The sequence below is a fragment of the Bubalus kerabau genome, chromosome 3, assembly GCF_029407905.1.
Source record: "Bubalus kerabau isolate K-KA32 ecotype Philippines breed swamp buffalo chromosome 3, PCC_UOA_SB_1v2, whole genome shotgun sequence".
Classification (NCBI taxonomy): domain Eukaryota; kingdom Metazoa; phylum Chordata; class Mammalia; order Artiodactyla; family Bovidae; genus Bubalus; species Bubalus kerabau.
The window spans coordinates 186,441,483-186,462,936 of NC_073626.1; the positions used below are offsets into that span (position 1 = coordinate 186,441,483).

General features: G+C 46.6%; 1 protein-coding gene across 1 annotated transcript; it reads left to right on the forward strand.

Moving 5' to 3' along the window:
• The first annotated feature begins 3,022 nt into the window (after window positions 1-3,022).
• On the forward strand, window positions 3,023-14,935 carry LOC129647369 (group IID secretory phospholipase A2-like). The gene is made up of 4 exons (XM_055574501.1): window positions 3,023-3,062; window positions 6,533-6,677; window positions 8,434-8,540; window positions 14,787-14,935. Exons 1-4 carry the CDS (start codon window positions 3,023-3,025, stop codon window positions 14,933-14,935), a joined length of 441 nt encoding a protein of 146 aa, XP_055430476.1.
• Window positions 14,936-21,454: the final 6,519 nt, after the last annotated feature.

The window sequence follows — 21,454 nt, forward strand, 5'->3', positions numbered from 1 at the left end:
TTTCAAGCAGCGAAGGTGCAGATGAAGATGATGGTGGGGGGAGTCACTGTAGCTCACATTTGTTGGCTTCTGGCTACTGACGGAGCTCTGTCCCCATATCACCTCATTTAATTCCCACAAGTCTATGAAGCAGGTGCTATGGTAACCAAGCTGGACCCTATGGTGCTTTCCCAGTACAGACCTGCCCCCACTTGAGTCTTCCACCTGCCTCTCACTTATAAAAAAAAACTTTAACCTCCTAGGTCTTCCCCAAGTTCCAAAGAATACATTTAATCAGAAAAGTAAGAAAAATGCAAAGCCAAAAGAAAACAGGACAAAAATAATAATGGTTTAGCCTTTAGTTCCTCCTTAAGGGCTGTTCTGAGCCAATCGTATGAACTGTTTCACAGACTGCACCACGTGGAAGAAGCTAACTGTATGCAAGCTGTCACAAGCACATAGACCCCAGACGACTGGAACCAGAAGGTTGACGATATTGATCCCTTAATTCTCTTATCACCAACCAATCATAAGAATGCCCACAGGCTGACCACACACCCCCAAAGCCCCTCCCCCTCAGCCTGTCTTTATAGCCTTTCCCTGAAAGCCACCATGGGAATTCAGGCCTTTTGAGAAAGAGTTGGACACGACTGAGCGACTGAGCTGAACTGAACTCAGCATTAGCTGTCTGGACTGCTTGCTTGGTGCCCTGCAATAAACGATGCTCTTTACTTCACCATGACCTGAAGTCAGTAGACTGGCTTTTCTGGGCAAGCAGACTCAAGTTTGGTTCTGTAACACTCTCACCACCCTGTTTCATGTGTGAGAAAATGGAAGACATGGAGCTGAGCAGCTTTCTCCCGGGAAACATCTGGAACCCCAGGGAGGCAGCCTGGGTTTGGGTCCCAGTTCCCGGCCTCTTTGTCTCCATGTGATGCTACATAACCTGTGTTGTTATGTATGCCATGACGGCATTCTCTCTGTGGGTGTGTTGTGCGCAGCGTGTTATGTGTATGTGGTCTCTAAACCCATGGCCATCAGAGGAGAGAGGGACGGTTGCCTCCACATTGTCCACATTCTGCACATGAGGAAAGCAAGGCTCTTGAGGTCAAATGACTCGCCCAGGGTCCCAAGCTGGTAGGAGAAGAAGGTCGAATTTGAATGTGTTCCCTTTGAACTGTGCCCTGGGGCCTCTGGGAATGTCTGGGACAGCAGATTTTGAAGACTTTTTGCAGCATCTATCAAGTCTTCTCTCCCACCAGGGCAAAGACTTCTGGAATCAGCAGAAGTCCTGGCCACGTTTGCTTCTGTCTGATTGAGACCAACTCAGGGGGAAGCTGGGGCTCAGAAGGGTAACCACAGACCTAGAAGAGTGCACAGGAAAGTCCCACATTGGTCAGAGCATAAAGGTAAAGAGCATAGGACCACATTGGTAAAGAGCATAGGACTACAGAGCACACACGGGGGAGGCATGCCCAAGACTATGCCAGAGAGATTTCATGTATTTGCTGCTTAGTATTTTGCATGCAGATTGCTTTTTCATGTATGAGATGATCAGTTAATGACTGAGTCTAGGAATAAAGGAAAATTAGATTTTAAAGAGACAGGGAAGAGGAAGAGGGAGATCACCAAGCTGTGACCTGACTTTTTTTGGGTAGACCAGTTAGCTGGCAGCAAAGAGGTCAGCCTGTGCTCTATGCTCTTGAACAGCCATCTGACAGGCACTGAAGAAGCCCACTTTCTGCTCTCGTGAACTCTCCAGCAAACTTTAGAGGTTACTGGTAGAGCGTTTGCCGCAGACTGTCCATTTGTAATGCCAAGCATGTCTTGCCATCAGCACCTCCACCCTAGTTGGGCTGGGTCCACGTCATTTGCCTGATTAGGAGTCCCATTTTAAACTGGGGCAGACCTTCTGCAGGGTAAGTTGTCAACACATGTCAATAGCCTTCAGATTGTAGGTGTGCTTTGACTCAGCAAGCCCACTTCAGGAGTACACCCTATAGAAACGATTCTGGGCAGGGATGAGATTTCATCTCAAAGATTTCTTTCACTGTCCTGCTGTATGGTCTAGAAAGTATGATATTGGAAATAACCCATATGCCCAAAAATAGGGGATTCTTTAAATGAATGGCATACAAGGCTACCTTTCAAAATGTTTTTGCAGGAGATAATTTAACAACATAGAAATATGTTTGAGTTATTTTAGTAAATGAAAAGACAGACTGCAACGTACTACCTGTAATGTTTACCTAATTTGGTCAGGGAACAGTGTGGAAAGATATATACAGAGAGTAATAGAACCAGGATAACATTGACACCAAGAAGTTAATGATGGAAACAACTTAAGCACCCATCAATGGATGAGTGCGTAAAGAACATGCCGTTTGTGCGTGTGTGTGTGTGTGTGTACAGACATGTTAAAGTAGAGAGTAAAATGGTGGTTACAGAAAGTGGGAGTGGGAGGGAGAGCTAGGAAAATATTGTATAATTTACAAACTTGCAACAAGTAGTAAATAAGTCCTAGACAGTACAGTGAATATAGACAATGATGTTGTGTCATAATCACCAAACTTGCCTAGAGACTAGATCTTAATTATTCCAACCACAAAGACAAATTTGTAATTATGTGATGGGATGGAAATGCTAGTTATTGCTGCACTAACACAAGGTCATGAAATATAAATGTATCACATCAATATATTGTACACTTAAATCTACACAATGTTATATGTCAATTTCATTGACAAAATTAATGGTGATGAATGGATTCACAAATGACTTTAAATTGCTTCTAGTTGTTCAAGTTCTCCAAATCTTCTATGCCAAACATGCAATCAAAAACATTTTTTAAAGATATTGAAAAGAGAAATAATAAAATTCCGCATTGCCAGAAAAGAGGAAACAAAGAGCATGGGTGACCTCCGGCAGAGCTGAAGCTGGGAGGGCGGGAGTGAGCTCAGTGGGCAGGGGCCATCTGATATAAGGGGCTGCTGGCTCGCAAGGGGACTTCCAGTCACTGCCTCCACTGCTCTGTGCTGGGGTCATGGGCCTCTCCCTGCTCTGCGCACTGCTGGTCTTTGCTGGTAAGTGGGGACAGCACCCACAGCCAGGAAGGCGGGGAGGGAAGCTGGGATGCCCTGTATCTCTTTCCTAAACTGAGCTGCTCTGCTGATCCTCACTGCCCCAGTACCAGTCCCCCAGTATTCGGCCCCCTGCAAGGGGTCGTCAGTGGCTCAATCCCCTGGAACAGTGGCTTCAGTCAGAGAGCTGTGGGTGGCCAAGCTGTGTGGCAGGCAAAGGCGGGAAACTAGAAGTTCAGAAACTGGGCTCCAGCTGAACTGACGTCTGTGGTACTTTGAACACAAACTACAGAAATGGATCTGCTCTCCTGTGTCCCTCTGACCAGATAATAGTAATCTCTTACATATGCACACCTCTCCACACTTTTAGGGGGCTTTCCTGGTGGCTCAGTCAGTAAAGAATCCGCCTGCAATGCAAGAGACTGAAGTTTGATCCCTGGGTTGGCAAGATCCCCTGGAGAAGAAAATGGCAATCCACTCCAGTATCCTTGCCTGGGAAATCCCATGGACAGCAGAGCCTAGCGGGCTAGAGTCCATGGGGTCGAAAGAGTTGAACACGACTTAGTGATAAACCACCACATTTTTAGAACCCTTTCAGCTCTCTTGACCCTGGGGGTTCTGTGGTGCATTGGGAAATGGTGAAGTTTCCACCCGATCTTTAATCGATCAAATGTTGCAAATCTGGTTGCTAGCAAACTGGAGTTTTTACTTGTTGATCCATCTCAGAAGGTGTGATATGAGAAAGGATTTGCATTTCATTTTTTAATGTGCTTTATGTTGTTTTGGGGACTCCCAAATTCCCGAGAGGAACACATCAGCAGGGTTACAGTGAAAACCATTAGGAAAACTGCAATCAAGCTGCACAAATTCATCTCTCAGATGCAAAGAGACAATATGGTGTAGAGATGAAATACACAGATGAACCTGCATTCAGATGCTGGCCCATCAGCTTCCGGTGGTATGACCTTGGCCAAGTCCCCCTACCCCTCTATATCCTCATCTGTAAAGTGGGCACAATAACATCCTCTTCATCGGGTTGTTAGAAGGACTCTAATGAGAAAATATATGCATAACCTTAGCAAGTATAAGTAGCAGTTAGCGAGCAGTAACTTCACACAAAGTGCGTGTATGAGTTAGTAGTGATATTGCCCCTGCCACTGTCGCTAACCCTTGGGAGAAGGGGCTCCATCCTCCTAAGCGACAACTGAGGATGGAAAAAAGCAACCAAGGCAAGAATCACTGTTAAGCTAAGTCAGTGTCCTGAAGCCCTCTTGACAACAAGTTGAGCTCCTTGATTCCCCAGGGCTGGGTTGACCTCACTGTAAAACTGTGAGAACTAAGACCACTGAAAGCACCCTGAATCAAAGCTGAATTTGTTTGCTTGGCGAGGAACAGCTGCAGAATTCAGGCGTGAATTTGTGTGGCTACTTCTAAGCTGGAATAGAAAGGTCTAAACTTGGGGTGCACAAGGGGATGGAGGTTCAGCAAAAAGGTGAGATTCTGAATTCAGATCCCTGGCTGGCCTATCGGGTGCACCTTAACTCTCTTGGCCATGGGCTGTTTCTGGGGCCTTATCACCAAATCTGGGGTTCCAAGGGGCCTGGGGCCGTTCCTTAGCACAGTCAAAATTAGTAAGGTTTCTCTTTAACATCTGTACAGCTAGAGCCACCGTGGCAGATGAGAGTGGCAATGTGGACTTCCACACACTGGGGACACGACCTACCTGCGAGCCCCAGGCTCTACCAGTCAACGTTTAGCTTCAGCCCTGGTGGCTCAGACAGTAAAGAATCTGCCTGAAATGGACCCAGATTCAATCCCTGGGTCAGGAAGATCCCCTGGAGAACAGAATGCTATCCACTCCAGTATTCTTGCCTGGAGAACCCCATGGACAGAGGAGCCTGGCAGGCTACAGTCCATGGGTTGCAAAGAGTCGGGCACCACTGAGTAACTATCACTTTCTTCACAAGGCAAGCACCCTGCTTCTGATGGCACCCCTGGCCCACTGCATGAGTTCATCCCAGCCCCAGCTTTCCCTAGTTTAGGGCTCTCCCCTGCTTATTACTCACTTTAGTTGAGTGTAGAGCTTTCTTTATAACACCATTTACTTGAGGGTGGGGGGTGGGCTTCCAAAACTAGGGTCACCCGAAGGGGCCTCCCCAGCCCAGTCTGTCTGAGACTCTGGGCTCCATCTGTGTTCTTGGTCATCTCCTGAGGTTGCACACAGGTACATTCCAGTCCCTTTCGCATCTTATCTGTTTCTCCCAAATTCTTCCCTGAACTCATTGGCTTAATGTATTTTATTTCTCCTAACTCAATATAATGCATTCCTGTCTCCCAAAAATATGAATTCCCCTTATGATCAATTCTCACCAGCAGATATTATGACCGAAGTGAAAAATATTCATGAAAAACATTGATTTCTAAATCACGCTGCTTCCCAGAAGAGCCATGCATAGTTTTTTAAAGAGGCTTTTTTTTTTTCTTATTTTATTTTATTTTTTTAATTTTATTTTATTTTTAAACTTTACATAATTGTATTAGTTTTGCCAATAAAGAGGCTTTTAAAAAAAATGATTTTATTTATTTTATTTTATTTCTGGCAGTGATGGGTCTCCGTTGCTGGGTGAGGTTTCTCTCTAGTAGCGGTATGTGGGCTTCTCAGCACGGGGGGTTCTCTTGTTGTTGAAGGAAGGTGCTGGGGGGCGTAGGTTTCAGTAACTGCAGCACGTGGGCTCTGCAGCTGTGGCTCCCAGGCACGATAGCTGTGGCGCATGGGCTTAGCTGCTCCTCGGCACGTGGGCTCTTCCTGGACCAGGGACTGCACCTGTGTCTCCTGCACTGGCAGGCGGATTCTTTACCACTGAGCCACCAGGGAAGCCCCCATGCATACTGTTTAATGTGTGGATTCTCTATGGGCTGTGGTGGGAGTCGAAGGTTGGTGGGGGGAGTGTCTTCCTACTATAGAATGTGAACCCAAAGACAGAGAGCAGAACCAGACTGCCCTGGGCTTTAATCCTGCTCCTCTGTTTACCAGCTACCATGACCTGGAACAAGTTACTGAGCCTCAGTGTGTTCATCCCTAAAATGGAGATTAAAAACAGCATTTGTGTTTCCAATACTGGTTTCTTAGTTTTCATACATATACCACGATGAGAGGAAACTGAATGGGGAGGTGTATGAGATCTCTTTATATGATCTTGGCAACTTTTCTCTACATCGAGAATAAACCAAAATAAAAGGATTTTAAAAAAAGAGTCTCTCATGGAAAGGAAGGAGTCAATAGGTCTCTACATGAAAAGATCCATGGTAATCAGTTACCAATTGTCATTATATTTCCAATAGCCATAGTGTTTGTTGTTACTTTATTATCCAAGGACATTGGTTTGGCCCAGCAGAGCAGAGGTGCCAGGCCTGCTGCCCCCTGGGCTCCCCTGAGATTCACATCCTCTCCTTGTGGCTGGGCTCCTTGGCAGGTGTGGTTCAAGCCGAGGCCGACATGCTGGACCTGAACAAGATGGTCAGACAAGTGACGGGGAAGATCCCCATCTTCTTCTATTCATCCTATGGCTGTTACTGCGGATTTGGTGGCCAAGGCCAACCCAGAGATGCCACAGACCGGTAACTCCTCCCAATCGTGCTCTGCCTCTCCCCAGGGACCCTCCCCTTCCCTCTCCTGCTCCTTCTCCATCCATTTATTCATTTGGTGCCATGTGCTGTTGAAGCCTAACCTGAAGGAGCTTGAGCCTTACCTTGCTAGCATGTGAAGTGAGCACAATTGTGCAGTAGTTTGAACATTCTTTGGCATTGCCTTTCTTTGGGATCAGAATGAAACCTGACTTTTTCAGTCCTGTGGCCACTGCTGTTTCCCAAATTTCCCTGGCTTATTGAGTGGAGCACTTTTACAGCATCATCTTTTAGGGTTTGAAAGAGCTCAACTGGAATTCCATCACTTCCAATAGCTTTGTTTCTAGTAATGCTTCCTAAGGCCTACTTGACTCCACACAACAGGACGTCCGGCTGTAGGCGAGTGATCACACTATGGTGGTTATCCAGGTTATTAAGTCCTTTTCTGTATAGTTCTTCTGTGTATTCTTGCCACATCTTCTTAATCTTTTTCACTTCTCTTAGGTCCATACCATTTCTGTCCTTTATTGTGCCCATCTTGGCATGAAATATTCCCCTGGTGTCTCCAGTTTTGTTGACAAGATCTCTAGTCCTACCCATTCTACTGTTTTCCTCTATTTCTTTGCACTGATCACTGAGGAAGGCTTTGTTATCTCTCCATGCTCTTCTCTGGAACTCTGCATTGATTTGGAAATATCTTTCCCTTTGTTTTTTGCCTTTCACTTCTCTTCTTTTCTCAGCTATTTGTAAGGTATCCTCAGACAATTATTTTACTTTCTTACATATCTTTTTCTTTGGGATGATTTTGGTTACCACCTCCTGTACAATGTTCCAAACCTCAGTCCATAGCTGTTCTTCAAGGTACTCTGTCTATCAGGTCTAATCCCTTGAATCTATTAATCACCTCCACTGTATAATCACAAGGGATTTGATTTAGGTCTTACCTGAATGTTCTCATGTTTTTCCCTGCTAGGAACTCTGCTGAGCTCCAATCCAGCTCCAGCCCTTCTGGAGGGTTCCCCAGAGTTTCTGAAGTCTGCCTTGCACTCTCAACCCCAAACTAGTTAGAAGAGCCTCAAACACTTCCCATTGCCATTGAACATTGTTTTTGAAAAAGTCCCACTTCTTTTAGCCATGATCTCATTGGTTTTCACAGCAACCCAGGGATCTGCCAGAGGAGGGGTGAGAACCAGCCAGGCCCGAGGCCAGCACCCTCACCCACCACATACAGGCTGTATGATCCTGGGCATGTGACCTGACCACCCAGAGCCTCAGTTTCCTCATTTGTGAAATGGGGATAATGCTAGTACCTCTATCCTAGAGCGGCCAAAAGGATTAAGAGAGGATTCCTAGGTAGAGCAGGTGCCTGGTACACAGGAGGGAATCTTCCTCATAGCTCAGATGGTAAACAATCTGCCTGCAATGCAGGAGACCCGGGTTCGATTCCTGGGTCAGGAAGATCCCCTGGAGAAGGAAATGGCAACCCACTCCAGTATTCTTGCCTGGAGAATCGCATGGACAGAGGAGCCTGGTGGGCTACGGTCCATGGAGTCTCAAGAGTCAGACACGCCTTAGAGACTAAACCACCACCTGGTACAGAGGAAGCACTCGAGAAGTTTTAGCTAGACAGAGGACTAGACCCTGCAGGCCTTGACTTCCGAGGTGGACATGCAGTTTCTGCTCTGGGGCAGGGGCAACCTGAGACTCAAGTCAGCCAAGGACTCACCCACCTCCTGTGCTCTCCTGCCAGGTGCTGCCATGAACATGACTGCTGCTACGGTTACCTGGAACCCCAGAACTGTGACTACAAATACGACCACTACGACTACACCTTTTTCCAGGGGAAAGTCCAGTGTTGTGAGTGCCTGGGCCTCAGGGTTGGAGTAGGAGGCTGAGCAAAGGAGTTATCGCACGCATTGCTTTCGTATGATGTGTGACAAAGCACAAGCTGCTCAGCCTCTCTGTTTTTCTCGTACGTCCAGTGGCAATAACTGGGCTGTGAAGGAGAGGCAGCAATAGGGGAGGAGTATGGAGAGGTCCCATAGGGACTTTGACCCCTTTAGGATCTGGAAGGCTGCCAGACCTCAGCTTAGATCCCAGACCCACCACTGACCAGCTGTGTGACCTTGAACACTTTGCTTAACTTCTCTGAACCTCAGGATCCTCCTCTGGAAACTCAGGATAACAGCATTCTGCTCCATAAAGTTAATTCAAAAACTAAAATAGGAGGAGACATAAGGTGCCCTGCAGATGCATGCTTGAATAATCACTCAGGCTACCAAGGTTCAGTTCAGTTCAGTCGCTCAGTTGTGTCCGCCTCTTTGTGACCCCGTGAACCGCAGCACACCTGGCCTCCCTGTCCATCACCAACTTCCGGAATTTACTCAAACTCAAGTCCATTGAGTCGGTGATGCCATCCAACCATCTCATCCTCTGTCATCCCCTTCTCCTCCTGCCTTCAATCTTTCCCAGCATCAGGGTCTTTTCAATGAGTCAGTTCTTCACATCAGGTGGCCACAGTTTGGAGTTTCAGCTTCAGCGTCAGTCCTTCCAATGAATATTCAGGACTGATTTCCTTTAGGATGGACTGGTTGGATCTCCTTGCAGTCCAAGGGACTCTCAAGAGTCTTCTCCAACACCACAGTTCAAAAGCATCAAGTCTTCTGTGCTCAGCTTTCTTTATAGTCCAACTCTCACATCCATACATGACCACTGGAAAAACTGTAGCCTTGACTAGACAGACCTTTGTTGGCAAAGTAATGTCTCTGGTTTTCAATATGTTGTCTAAGTTGGTTATAACTTTTATTCCAAGAATTAAGCATCTTTTAATTTCATGACTGCAATCACCATCTGCAGTGATTTTGGAGCCCAGAAAAATTAAGTCAGCCACTGTAAACACATCTATTTCCCATGAAGTGATGGGACTGGATGCATGATTTTAGTTTTCTGAATGCTGAGCTTTAAGCAAACTTTTTCACTCTCCTCTTTCACCTTCATCAAGAGGCTCTTTAGTTCTCCTTCACTTTCTGCCATAAGGGTGGTACCATCTGCATATCTGAGGTTATTGATAATTCTCCCGGCAATCTTGATTCCAGCTTGTGCTTCCTCCCTCCCAGCGTTTCTCATGATGTACTCTGCATAGAAGTTAAATAAGCAGGGTGACAATATACAGCCTTGACATACTCCTTTTCCTATTTGGAACCAGTCTATTGTTCATGTCCAGTTCTAACTCTTGCTTCCTGACCTGCATATAGGTTTCTCAAGAGGCAGGTCAGGTGGTGTGGCATTCCAATCTCTTTCAGAATTTCCACAGTTCATTATCATCCACGCAATCAAAGTCTTTGTCATAGTCAATAAAGCAGAAATAGATATTTTTGTGGAACTCTCTTGCTTTTTTGATGATCCAGCAGATGTTGGCAATTTGATCGCTGGTTCCTCTGCCTTTTCAAAAACCAGCTTGAACATCTGGAAGTTCACGGTTCATGTATTGCTGAAGCCTAGCTTGGAGAATTTTGAGCATTACTTTACTAGCATGTGAGATGAGTGCAATTGTGAGGTAGTTTGAGCATTCATTGGCATTGCCTTTGTTTGGGATTGGAATGAAAACGGACCTTTTCCAGTCCTGAGGCCACTGCTGTGTTTCCCAAATTTGCTGGTATATTGAGGGAAGCACTTTCACAGCATCATCTTTCAGAATTTGAAATAGCTCAAGTCTATTTCCATCACCTCCACTAGCTTTGTTCATAGTGATGCTTCCTAAGGCCCATTTGACCTCACATTCCCGGATGTCTGGCTCTAGGTGAGTGATCACACCACTGTGATTATCTGGGTCGTGAACATCTTTTTTGTACAGTTCTTCTGTGTATTCTTGCCACCTCTTCTTAATATCTTTTGCTTCTTTTAGGTCCCTACCATTTCTGTCCTTTATTGAGCCCATGTTTGCATGAAAGTTTCCCTTGGTATCTCTAATTTTCTTGAAGAGATCTCTAGTCTTTCTCATTCTATTGTTTTCCTCTATTTCTTTGTGTTGATTGCTGAGGAAGGCTTTCTTATCTCTCCTTGCTGTTCTTTAGAACTCTGCATTCAAATGGGTATATCTTTCCTTTTCTTGCCGGGGTCCAGCCCAGGCTGGATCCAGGGATTACCTCGGGAGGACAGCGTTGGCAAAAAGGATAGAAGTAGAGAAAGAGATAAGGAAAGAATTTTGCAGTTAAGAAAATAGAGGAGAGAAAAGAGGCTGATATTCCTTGGTTTACACAGAAAGCCAATAAAGCCCCAGCACGGGACTTGCTCTGTTCATGTAGGCTGCAGGCGCCCTCTCGAATCGCAGACGGTGCCCCACCTTAGGCACCTTCTCGAGTGGGTCTTAGAAGCACAGTAAGGAAAATGAACGTAGAGGGCCCCTGCGCTCCAAGGAATATCAGCCTGAAAAGGAAAAGGAAAGAGAATGAATGACATGGGGAGACCAAGCTTCGGTGAGCAAGGCCCACACTTTATTTCCCAAAGTAGTTTTTATACCTTAAGTTGTGCATAGAGGATAATGGGGGAGGGGGGGGCGGTGGGTAGAGTCATGCAAGGTCAGCAGTCCTTGATCCTTATCCAAGCCAGGCTTTCTTTCTGAAAACTTATCATATGCAAAAGCTTTAGGTGATTTACATCATCTTCTGGCCAGGAGGCCTGTTAACATTTTATGACCCTTTCTTCAGAAAATTTATTTTTCTCTAAAGGTGATTATTCTAAAGTCAGGCACCACCCTCTGAAAGCATTAGATAAAGTTGTATTCCTATAGGGCAAAAGTGTGGTGGGCTATAACAAGAAAAGAATTAACTCAAGGGTCCAAGGTTACAAACATTAAAGCTATTACTTACATATCTATACACCAACTATATTAATCAATACACTCCCAGGGACACAGTAGGTAAGGGATATGGAAACTTGGCAGCAAGCATTAGCTCAACAAAGAAATCCTCTACTAGTTCTATTCTAACAATCTTAACTCTCTGAGAAGCTCTGCATTCTTAGACTATCTTAAGCTTCCCGTGCCTCTCGTGGTTGGGAGGCTGTGAACAATCACATGTGTAGCTGCAGCAGTCGGAACAAACCTGTCAGGCAAGCTGGAAAGTCATCAGAGGGGTTTGAATTGAAACACTCCTATTATGCCCAGGAGAATTATTAACTAGAGTTCTAAGTTAATTTTCTTCAGAGAAAGGTGGTTGGGGATAGCCCCCCATTAATGTCAGAAGAGTTGGTGTAAGTCGTGAAATAGTAAAACAGACAGATTCTGGTTTTGGGGTAGATGCTCAGGTGGACTGGAGCAGGGGGCGGGGGGAGGGGGGCCTTGAGCTCTGACTCGCCTTTGATGGGCACATCAAAGTTGTCCCGCATGACCTTGTCATGGGTGGGGACTCCCGTGCTGGCTCCCGGCATTTTCTCCTTTGCTTTTTGCTTCCCTTCTTTCATAGCTATTTGTAAGGCCTCCTCAGACAGCCATTTTGCTTTTTTTTGCATTTCTTTTTCTTGGGGATGCTCTTCATTCCTGCCTCCTGTACAGTGTCACGAATCTCCATCCATAGTTCTTCAGGCACTTTGTCTATCAGATCTAGTCCCTTAAATCTATTTCTCACTTACACTGTACAGCCATAAGGGATTTGATTAAGGTAATACCTGAATGGTCTAGTGGTTTTCTCCACTTTCTTCAATTTCAGTCTGAATTTGGCAATAAGGAGTTCATGATCTGAGCCACAGTCAGCCCCCAGTCTTGTTTTTGCTGACTGTATAGAGCTTCTCCATCTTTGGCTGCAAAGAATATAATCAATCTGATTTTGGTGTTGACCATCTGGTGATGTCCATGTGTAAAGTCTTCTCTTGTGTTGTTGGAAGAGGGTTTTGCTGTGACCAGTGTGTTCTCTTGGCAGAACTCTATTAGCCTTTGCCCTGCTTCATTCTGTACTCCAAGGCCAAATTTGCCTGTTACTCCAGGTGTTTCTTGACTTCCTACTTTTGCGTTCCAATCCCTTTAATGAAAAGGACATCTTTTTTCAGTGTTAGTTCTAGAAGGTCTTGTAGGTCTTCATAGAACCATTCAACTTCAGCTTCTTCAGCATTACTGGTTGGGGCATGGACTTGGATTACCGTGATATTGAATGGTTTCCCTTAGAAACAAAGAGAGATCATTCTGTCATTTTAGAGATTGCATCCAAGTACTGCATTTCAGACTCTTTTGTTGACTATGATGGCTACTCCATTTCTTCTAAGGGATTCCTGCCCACAGTAGTAGACATAATTGTCATCTGAGTTAAATTCACCCATTCCAGTCCATTTTAGTTCGCTGATTCCTAGAATGTCGATGTTCACTCTTGCCATCTCCTGTTTGACCACTTCCAATTTGCCTTGATTCATGGACCTAACATTCCAGGTTCCTATGCAATATTGCTCTTTACAGCATCAAATCTTGCTTCTATCACCAGTCCCATCCACAAATGGGTGTTGTTTTGGCTTTGGCTCCATCCCTTCATTCTTTCTGGAGTTATTTCTCCATTGATCTCCAGTAGCATATTGGGCACCTACTGACCTGGGGAGATCATCTTTCGGTGTCCTATCCTTTTGCCTTTTCATACTGTTCATGGGGTTCTCAAGGCAAGATTACTGAAGTGGTTTTCCATTTCCTTCTCCAGGGACCACATTCTGTCAGACCTCTGCACCATGACCTGTCCATCTTGGGTGGCCCCACACGGCATGGCTTAGTTTCATTGAGTTACCAAGGTTACTGCTCATTTTTTCATCTTCGTGGGTTCTTAGAGCAGCCCAGATAGGAGGCAGCACCACCCTGGTGATCATTTTCTTGTTGCTGTTGTTGGTCACTAAGTCACATCTTACTCTTCGCAACCCCAATGAAGTGTGACCAGCCCATCTCCTCTGTCCATGGGAATTGCCAGGCAAAAATACTGGAGTGTGTTGCCATTTCCTTCCTCGGAGGATTTTCCTGACCCAGTACTTGAACCCAAGTGTCCTGCTCGGCAGGCAAATTCTGAGCCACCTGGGAAGCCCTGATCTCCATTTTACTGACAAGAAAACTGAAACTAGAGTGAACTGTTTCCTTAGGGTCACACAGCTACAAATGAGAAAGCCTGGGCTGTAACCCAGGTCACCAAGCCCCAGGGTCCACGCACGGAGAAAGGCAGCAAGTCCCGGGGCTGGAAGCTGAATGGGCTCACCAGCTGTCCCTGTCAACTGAGAACTTAGGGGCAACAACTGAAATGGCCAACATTTATAGACCACTTACTATGTGCTAAAGGCTTTGCCTTCTTATTTTAATCTGGATATATATATATATATGTGTGTGTGTGTGTGTGTGTGTGTATACATATTCTTTTTCAGATTCTTATCCCTTATAGATTATTACAAAATACTGAGCTGAGTTCCCCACGCTATACAGTAGGTCTGGCTCTCTTATCCCCATTTGACAGATGGTGAACCTGAAGCACCATGGTCCGTCTTTCCTCAAGGTCTTGGCACACGCTGTTCCTTCTGCCAGGAACAATCTGTCTTCTCCACCCTGGCTTTCCAGAGTAGGAGGAACAGCTCACTCTTCTGATCTCAGCTCAAATCAGTCAGTCCCATCAGTTACCGGCTCAGAGCCCCTGCCTCGTTCCTTACTTCCGGGTAAGCACAGTTGTGCTCACTTCTGTGAAGGGCAGAGAGGCCTGGCACGCTGGCATCCGTGGGGTCACAAAGAGTTGGACAGGACTGAGCGACTGAACAACAATGACCACACACTTCTCCGACATCTGCTCAACAACCCACCCCCCGCCCCAGGGGAGTGTGAACTTAGGTGTCCATTCTGTTCTCCTCTCTCTCCTGGGACTCCTGAAGGACAGGTGCTCAGTTGTTTACTGAACGGATGAATGAACGAAGGACCAATGGCACACAGGGAGGTCATACCCCATGCTCAAGGTCACAGAGCCAGAGTCCAAGGACCCAGGAAGGTCACCAAAGGGTGGACGAGGGCTGAGCTGCCTTCAGCGGCTCCCCTCCAGGGGCGATGACCCACCCTACCATGGTAAGGGGCAGACCACTTAAGTGCCCTCCTCCACCCCCTCGCAGCCACTAAGGGGAGCTGGTGTGAGCAGCAGCTGTGCGCCTGTGACAAGACATTGGCCTTCTGCCTGCAGCGGAACCTGAACACCTACGAGAATCACCTGCGTCATCTGTCCAGATGCGAGGACGAAACCCTCGAGTGCCACACCCTCTAGCCTGTCCCCTTGCATCTTGAGCTCTGGGGAAGGCCCCCCCAGGACCACTGGCCACAGCCCCGACCCCTGCCTGGAGCCTTTAAAGCAATCCTGGAAGAGGAAGGGGCTTGCCCTCGCCCCTAGCTACCACTTGCCCCTTGGAACTTCTGAATCTCCCAGGCTGTCTCTTTTGATGGTGGATTGAGATCTTAGGAAAAACCAAGGCCAGGGAGCCGACAGCGGGTGTGTGTGTTTGGGGCAAAGCGGTGGGTACTGGGGGCAGGGTCTGGGGGCGGGGTGGGGCATGTTCTCCCTTCATGACCACTCACCAGGCCCCTCCAGGCTCCACCCGCCCCTAAAACACCATCCAAACAGCTGCCAGAGTGGCCTCTGTAAAGGGTGATATGGATCTTTCTGTCCATGGGACTCTGCTTCTTCAAACCCCAAGGCCCCGAGTCCTGCCTCCCCCTCCATCCCACCCCTCCAGTCATCACAGAACACAAGTGTACCTATGGCGGATTCATGCTGATGTGTGGCAGAAACCAACACAATATTATAAAGCAATTATCCTCCAATTAAAAAGAAATAAATGAAAAAAAAAAAAAACCCTCAACCCCAAGGCTCTGTACATCCAGGACAGGGCGGGGACAGCAGGCATGGTGTCTGGGACCCGTTACTGCCTGGCACTGTGTCCCTCTCCCTTGGAGCCTTGGGGACCCTCGCAGACTTGGCTAATGCTTGTCTTGGACTCATTGCAGCTCTGGTGGCCGAAGCAGTACCCCGAACCCAGAGGGGTTCAGTAAATACTTTTTGAGGCAAGGACTAGACCAAGTTCCCTGGGCTCCAGGTCTGCAGGCCATGGGACTTCTGGGCACTCTTTCCTCTCTGACTGCCATGCATTTGCTCAACCTGGACTTCTGCAGTGACGCTCCTCTGGCCTGCTGTCTCCCAGGTAGCTAAGCCCACCCAAGGCTCCTCAGGGTCCTGAGCCGCTTCCTACAGAAGTTTTCTCTGGCCGATTCCTCTCGAGTTCCAAGGGCTCACTCCCACCCGCAAGCTCCTGCAGCACTTTATGGGTCTTCACCTTGCTGAACTCCCACTTGCATGGTATGTGATTGTCTGGACCACTCTGAGCAGACTGGAGCTCTGGGAGGGTGGAGTTCGCATCACTCTCATCTCTGCTTCCTCTGCTCCCCCAGGTGATAGGCGCGCAGTCAATGCTTTGGAATCAAAGGAGCCCCCAGAGAAGAGATGGAGGTGGGGGCAGGTGGTGTTCAGGCCCCACCCAGGTCCCCTCTTGGCCCAGGTCCCCAACCCAGGGATCAGCTGCCAAGCGCGCACTTTGGCCTCCTTCTCTTGAGGATTGCCCCCAGGCTGCTGGGTGCCACTGTGCCCATCACCCACCCCTCCTCACCCACCTCTAACCAGTGAGTTGGGAGAATGATACCGTGGAGGGCATAACCGCCCTCTCCCCGCCTGATGCAAGGCCATCTGGGTCGTATACGGTGTGCCCCAGAGCTCCTCCTGGGTTCAGCCTAGATGTCTGGATCTGTGCCCTGTCCTGCCCTGTTTTCCTCTTTCTCCTACAGGTTTCTCCCTAAGGGCACCTCCTCAATAAATCATTTCCTTGCCCAAGAATTCTCGTCCCAGGCTTGGCAGTTAGGGAATCTGCCTTCATTGGATGAATGGATAGATGGTGAATATATTCTTACAAGAAGTCCCAACCTGTCATTCATAAAGGATTAGCTACATGGCCGGGGCGCCTGGAGCCACCCACACCATCCGGGCTGTGACACACTTCTGTGAAAGAGCTGACCGAGTGGTTTTCCTTCCGCGTGAAGCTCAGAGGCTCAACCGGAGAGCATAGTAGAGGCTAAGAACTATGGGTGCAGGTTCAGATTCCAAGGACTTTATTGGCAGTCCAGTGGCTAGAACTCTGCACCTTCACTGCCAAGGGCCCAGGTTCGATCCCTGTTTGTGGAACTAAGATCCCAAAAGCTGTGCAGTTCAGTTCAGTTCATTTGCCCAGTTGTGTCCGACTCTTTGCGACCCCATGGACGGCAGCATGCCAGGCCTCCCTGTCCATCACCAACTCCCAGAGTTCACTCAAACTCATGTCCATTGAGTTGGTGATGCCACCCAACCATCTCATCCTCTGTCATCCCCTTCTCCCCCAACCTTCAATCTTTCCCAGCATCAGGGTCTTTCCCAATGAGTCAGCTCTTCACATGAGGTGGCCAAAGTATTGGAGTTTCAGCTTGAACATCAGTCATTCTGATGAATATTCAGCGTTGATTTCCTTTAGGATGGACTGGTTGGATCACTTTGCAGTCCAAGGAACTCTCAAGAGTCTACTCCAACACCACAGTTCAAAAGCATGAGTTCCTCGGCACTCAGCTTTCTTTTTAGTCCAACTCTCACATCCATACATGACTACTGGAAAAACCATAGCCTTGACGAAATGGACCTTTGTTGGCAAAGTAATGTCTCTGCTTTTTAATATGCTGTCTAGGTTAGTCATAACGGCAGTGCAGCCAAAAGAAAAAAATGTCATTAAACTACTGATCAGCCTTATGAGCTTATATGAAAAAGCTAGATTTCCTTGTGTGTGAAGTTATATGGAAATAAGAAAATAAGTTGAGACCACTGTACTAAATAAGGTTAATGCATGTTAAGCTCTTAGCAAAATGCCTGACACATAGTAATTTCTCTTTTAAAATTAACTGGTACTTGTTGTTGAGTCACTAAGTCATGTCTGACTGTTTGTGACCCCTTGGACTGCAGCCCACCAGGCTCCTCTGTCCATGGAGTTTCCCAGGCAAGCATTTTGGAGCCAGTTACCATTTCTTTTCTCCAGGGGAATGTCCCGACCCAGGGATGGAACCTGGGTCTCCTGCACTGGCAGGCAGATTCTTTACCACTAAGCCACCTGGGTGGTGGTCTTATACAGAGACCAAACCTGAAACCTGAAACCCCCTCTTTCCACCCACTTCTTCTCTCCTTTCTGCATGGAACCTGTGTATGTTAGATCTTGACACATGAGGTCTATTCAAGACACATGGTCAAGAGCTGGTACCCTCACTGACTCATCAGAGCTCGCAAACTCTGTGGCCTTGTGACAGTATCAGTGTTGGCAGATAAGGACGTTATTATCCCCATTTTACAATGGAGCCCCCTGAGGCTGAGAATGGGAACAGGAACCTCCAGAGAGCCCTCAACCAACAGAACCCAGAGTCAGGATGCCACTTCCACTGCAACTCTTCCTGCTCTGCTCCCTGGCACCCCCTCCCATTCACGCTGGTCAGGAAGCTTTCCAGCCCAAAACTGTGACTCAGTGAGTTTCAACAACGAGTGACAAAATGTCTAGGAGGAAGGTGGCTCTTTAGGGGCTTGATGATGTCATCAGCTCCGGTTTCTTTCCTGGCCATCCTCCCTGGGCTGTCTTTGCCCTCTGGGCAGCTTGCCTCCTGCCTCTAAGATAGCAGCTGTTGTCCAGACCTCAAGCCAGACCTCCAGCAGAGAAAATGCCGTCTGTTCCTCATCTCTTTAATATGCCCTACTACAACCACCATCCAGCAGACCTCCTGCTCAAGACCTAAACCATGGTGGCCCCAGGCGATGGGAACACCCTGATTGGTTTAGATTCCTCAGGATTTATTTACCCCTGAGAAGGGACATGCTACTGGAAATCAGTGGAGAAATAACTCCAGAAAGAATGAAGGGATGGAGTCAAAGCAAAAAGAATACCCAGCTGTGGATGTGACTGGTGATAGAAGCAAGGTCCAATGCTGTAAAGAGCAATATTGCATAGGAACCTGGAATGTCAGGTCCATGAATCAAGGCAAACTGGAAGTGGTCAAACAAGAGATGGCAAGAGTGAATGTTGACATTCTAGGAATCAGCAAACTAAAATGGACTGGACTGGGTGAATTTAACTCAGATGACCATTATATCTACTACTGCGGGCAGGAATCGCTCAGAAGAAATGGAGTAGCCATCATGGTCAACAAAAGAGTCTGAAATGCAGTACTTGGATGCAATCTCAAAAATGACAGAATGATCTCTGTTCGTTTCCAAGGCAAACCATGCAATATCACAGTAATCCAAGTCTATGCCCCAACCAGTAATGCTGAAGAAGCTGAAGTTGAACGGTTCTATGAAGACCTACATGATCTTTTAGAACTAACACCCAAAAAAGATGTCCTTTTCATTATAGGGGACTGGAATGCAGAAGTAGGAAGTCAAGAAACACCTGGAGTAACAGGCAAATTTGGCCTTGGAGCATGGAGTGGAGCAGGCCAAAGGCTAATAGAGTTTTGCCAAGAGAACGCACTGGTCATAACAAACACCCTCTTCCAACAACACAAGAGAAGACTCTATACATGGACATCACCAGATGGTCAACACCAAAATCAGATTGATTATATTCTTTGCAGCCAAAGATGGAGAAGCTCTATACAGTCAGCAAAAACAAGACCAGGAGCTGATTGTGGCTCAGATCATGAACTCCTTATTGCCAAATTCAGACTTAAATTGAAGAAAGTAGGGAAAACCACTAGACCATTCAGGTATGACCTAAATCAAATCCCTTATGATTATACAGTGGAAGTGAGAAATAGATTTAAGGGCCTAGATCTGATAGATAGAGTGCCTGATGAACTATGGAATGAGGTTCGTGACATTGCACAGGAGAGAGGGATCAAGACCATCCCCATGGAAAAGAAATGCAAAAAAGCAAAATGGCTGTCTGGGGAGGCCATACAAATAGCTGTGAAAAGAAAATAAGTGTAAAGCAAAGGAGAAAAGGAAAGATATAAACATCTGAATGCAGAGTTCCAAAGAATAGCAAGGACAGATAAGAAAGCCTTCCTCAGCGATCAATGCAAAGAAATAGAGGAAAACAACAGAATGGGAAAGACTAGAGATCTCTTCAAGAAAATTAGAGATACCAAGGGAACATTTCATGCAAAGATGGGCTCGATAGAGGACAGAAATGGTATGGACCTAACAGAAGCAGAAGATATTAAGAAGAGGTGGCAAGAATACACAGAAGAACTATACAAAGAAGATCTTCACAACCCAGATAATCATGATGGTGTGATCACTCACCTGGAGCCACACATCCTGGAATGTGAAGTCAAGTGGGCCTTAGGAAGCATCACTAACAAAGCTAGTGGAGGTGATGGAATTTCAGTTGAGCTATTTCAAACCCTGAAAGATGATGCTGCACTCAATATGGCAGCAAATTTTGAAAACTCAGCAGTGGCCACAGGACTGGAAAAGGTCAGTTTTCATTCCAATCCCAAAGAAAAGCAATGCTCAAGAACGCTTAAACTACAGCACAATTGCACTCATCTCACACGCTTGTAAAGTAATGCTCAAAATTCTCCAAGCCAGGCTTCAGCAATACGTGAACCGTGAACTTCCTGATGTTCAAGCTGGTTTTAGAAAAGGCAGAGGAACTAGACATCAAATTGCCAACATCCACTGGATCATCAAAAAAGCAAGAGAGTTCCAGAAAAACATCTATTTCTGCTTTATTGACTATGCCAAAGCCTTTGACTGTGTGGATCACAATCAACTGTGGAAAATTCTTCAAGAGATGGGAATATCAGACCACCTGACCTGCCTCTTGAGAAACCTATATGCAGGTCAGGAAGCAACAGTTAGAATTGGACATGGGACAAAAGACTGGTTCCAAATAGGCAAAGGAGTACGTCAAGGCTGTATATTGTCACCCTGCTTATTGAACTTCTATGCAGAGTACGTCATGAGAAATGCTGGACTGGAAGAAGCACAAGCTGGAATCAAGATTGCTGGGAGAAATATCAATAATCTAAGATATGCAGATGATACCACCCTTATGGCAGAAAGTGAAGAGGAACTAAAAAGCCTCTTGATGAAAGTGAAAGATGAGAGTGAAAAAGTTGGCTTAAAGCTCAACATTCAGAAAACAAAGATCATGGCATCTGGTTCCATCACTTCATGGGAAATAGATGGGGAAACAGTGTCAGACTTTATTTTTGGGGGCTCCAAAATCACTGCAGATGGTGACTGCAGCCATGAAATTAAAAGACGCTTACTCCTTGGAAGGAAAGTTATGACCAACCTAGATAGCATATTCAAAAGCAGAGACATTACTTTGCCAACAAAAGTCTGTCTTGTCAAGGCTATGGTTTTTCCAGTGGTCATGTATGGATATGAGAGTTGGACTGTGAAGAAAGCTGAGCGCTGAAGAATTAATGCTTTTGAACTGTGGTGTTGGAGAAGACTCTTGAGAGTCCCTTGGACTGCAAGGAGATCCAACCAGTCCATTCTGAAGGAGATCAGCCCTGGGATTTCTTTGGAAGGAATGATGCTAAAGCTGAAACTCCAGTACTTTGGCCACCTGATGCGGAGAGTTGACTCTTTGGAAAAGACTCTGATGCTGGGAGGGATTGGGGGCAGGAGGAGAAGGGGACGACAGAGGATGAGATGGCTGGATGACATCACTGACTCAATGGGCGTGAGTCTGTGTGAACTCGGGAGTTGGTGATGGAC

Coding starts and splice junctions, on each gene's coding strand:
- LOC129647369 (XM_055574501.1), top strand. CDS start 3,023: ATGGGCCTCTCCCTGCTCTGCGCACTGCTGGTCTTTGCTG. Junction 3,063..6,532: donor CGCACTGCTGGTCTTTGCTG/GTAAGTGGGGAC, acceptor GCTCCTTGGCAG/GTGTGGTTCAAGCCGAGGCC. Junction 6,678..8,433: donor CCCAGAGATGCCACAGACCG/GTAACTCCTCCC, acceptor CTCTCCTGCCAG/GTGCTGCCATGAACATGACT.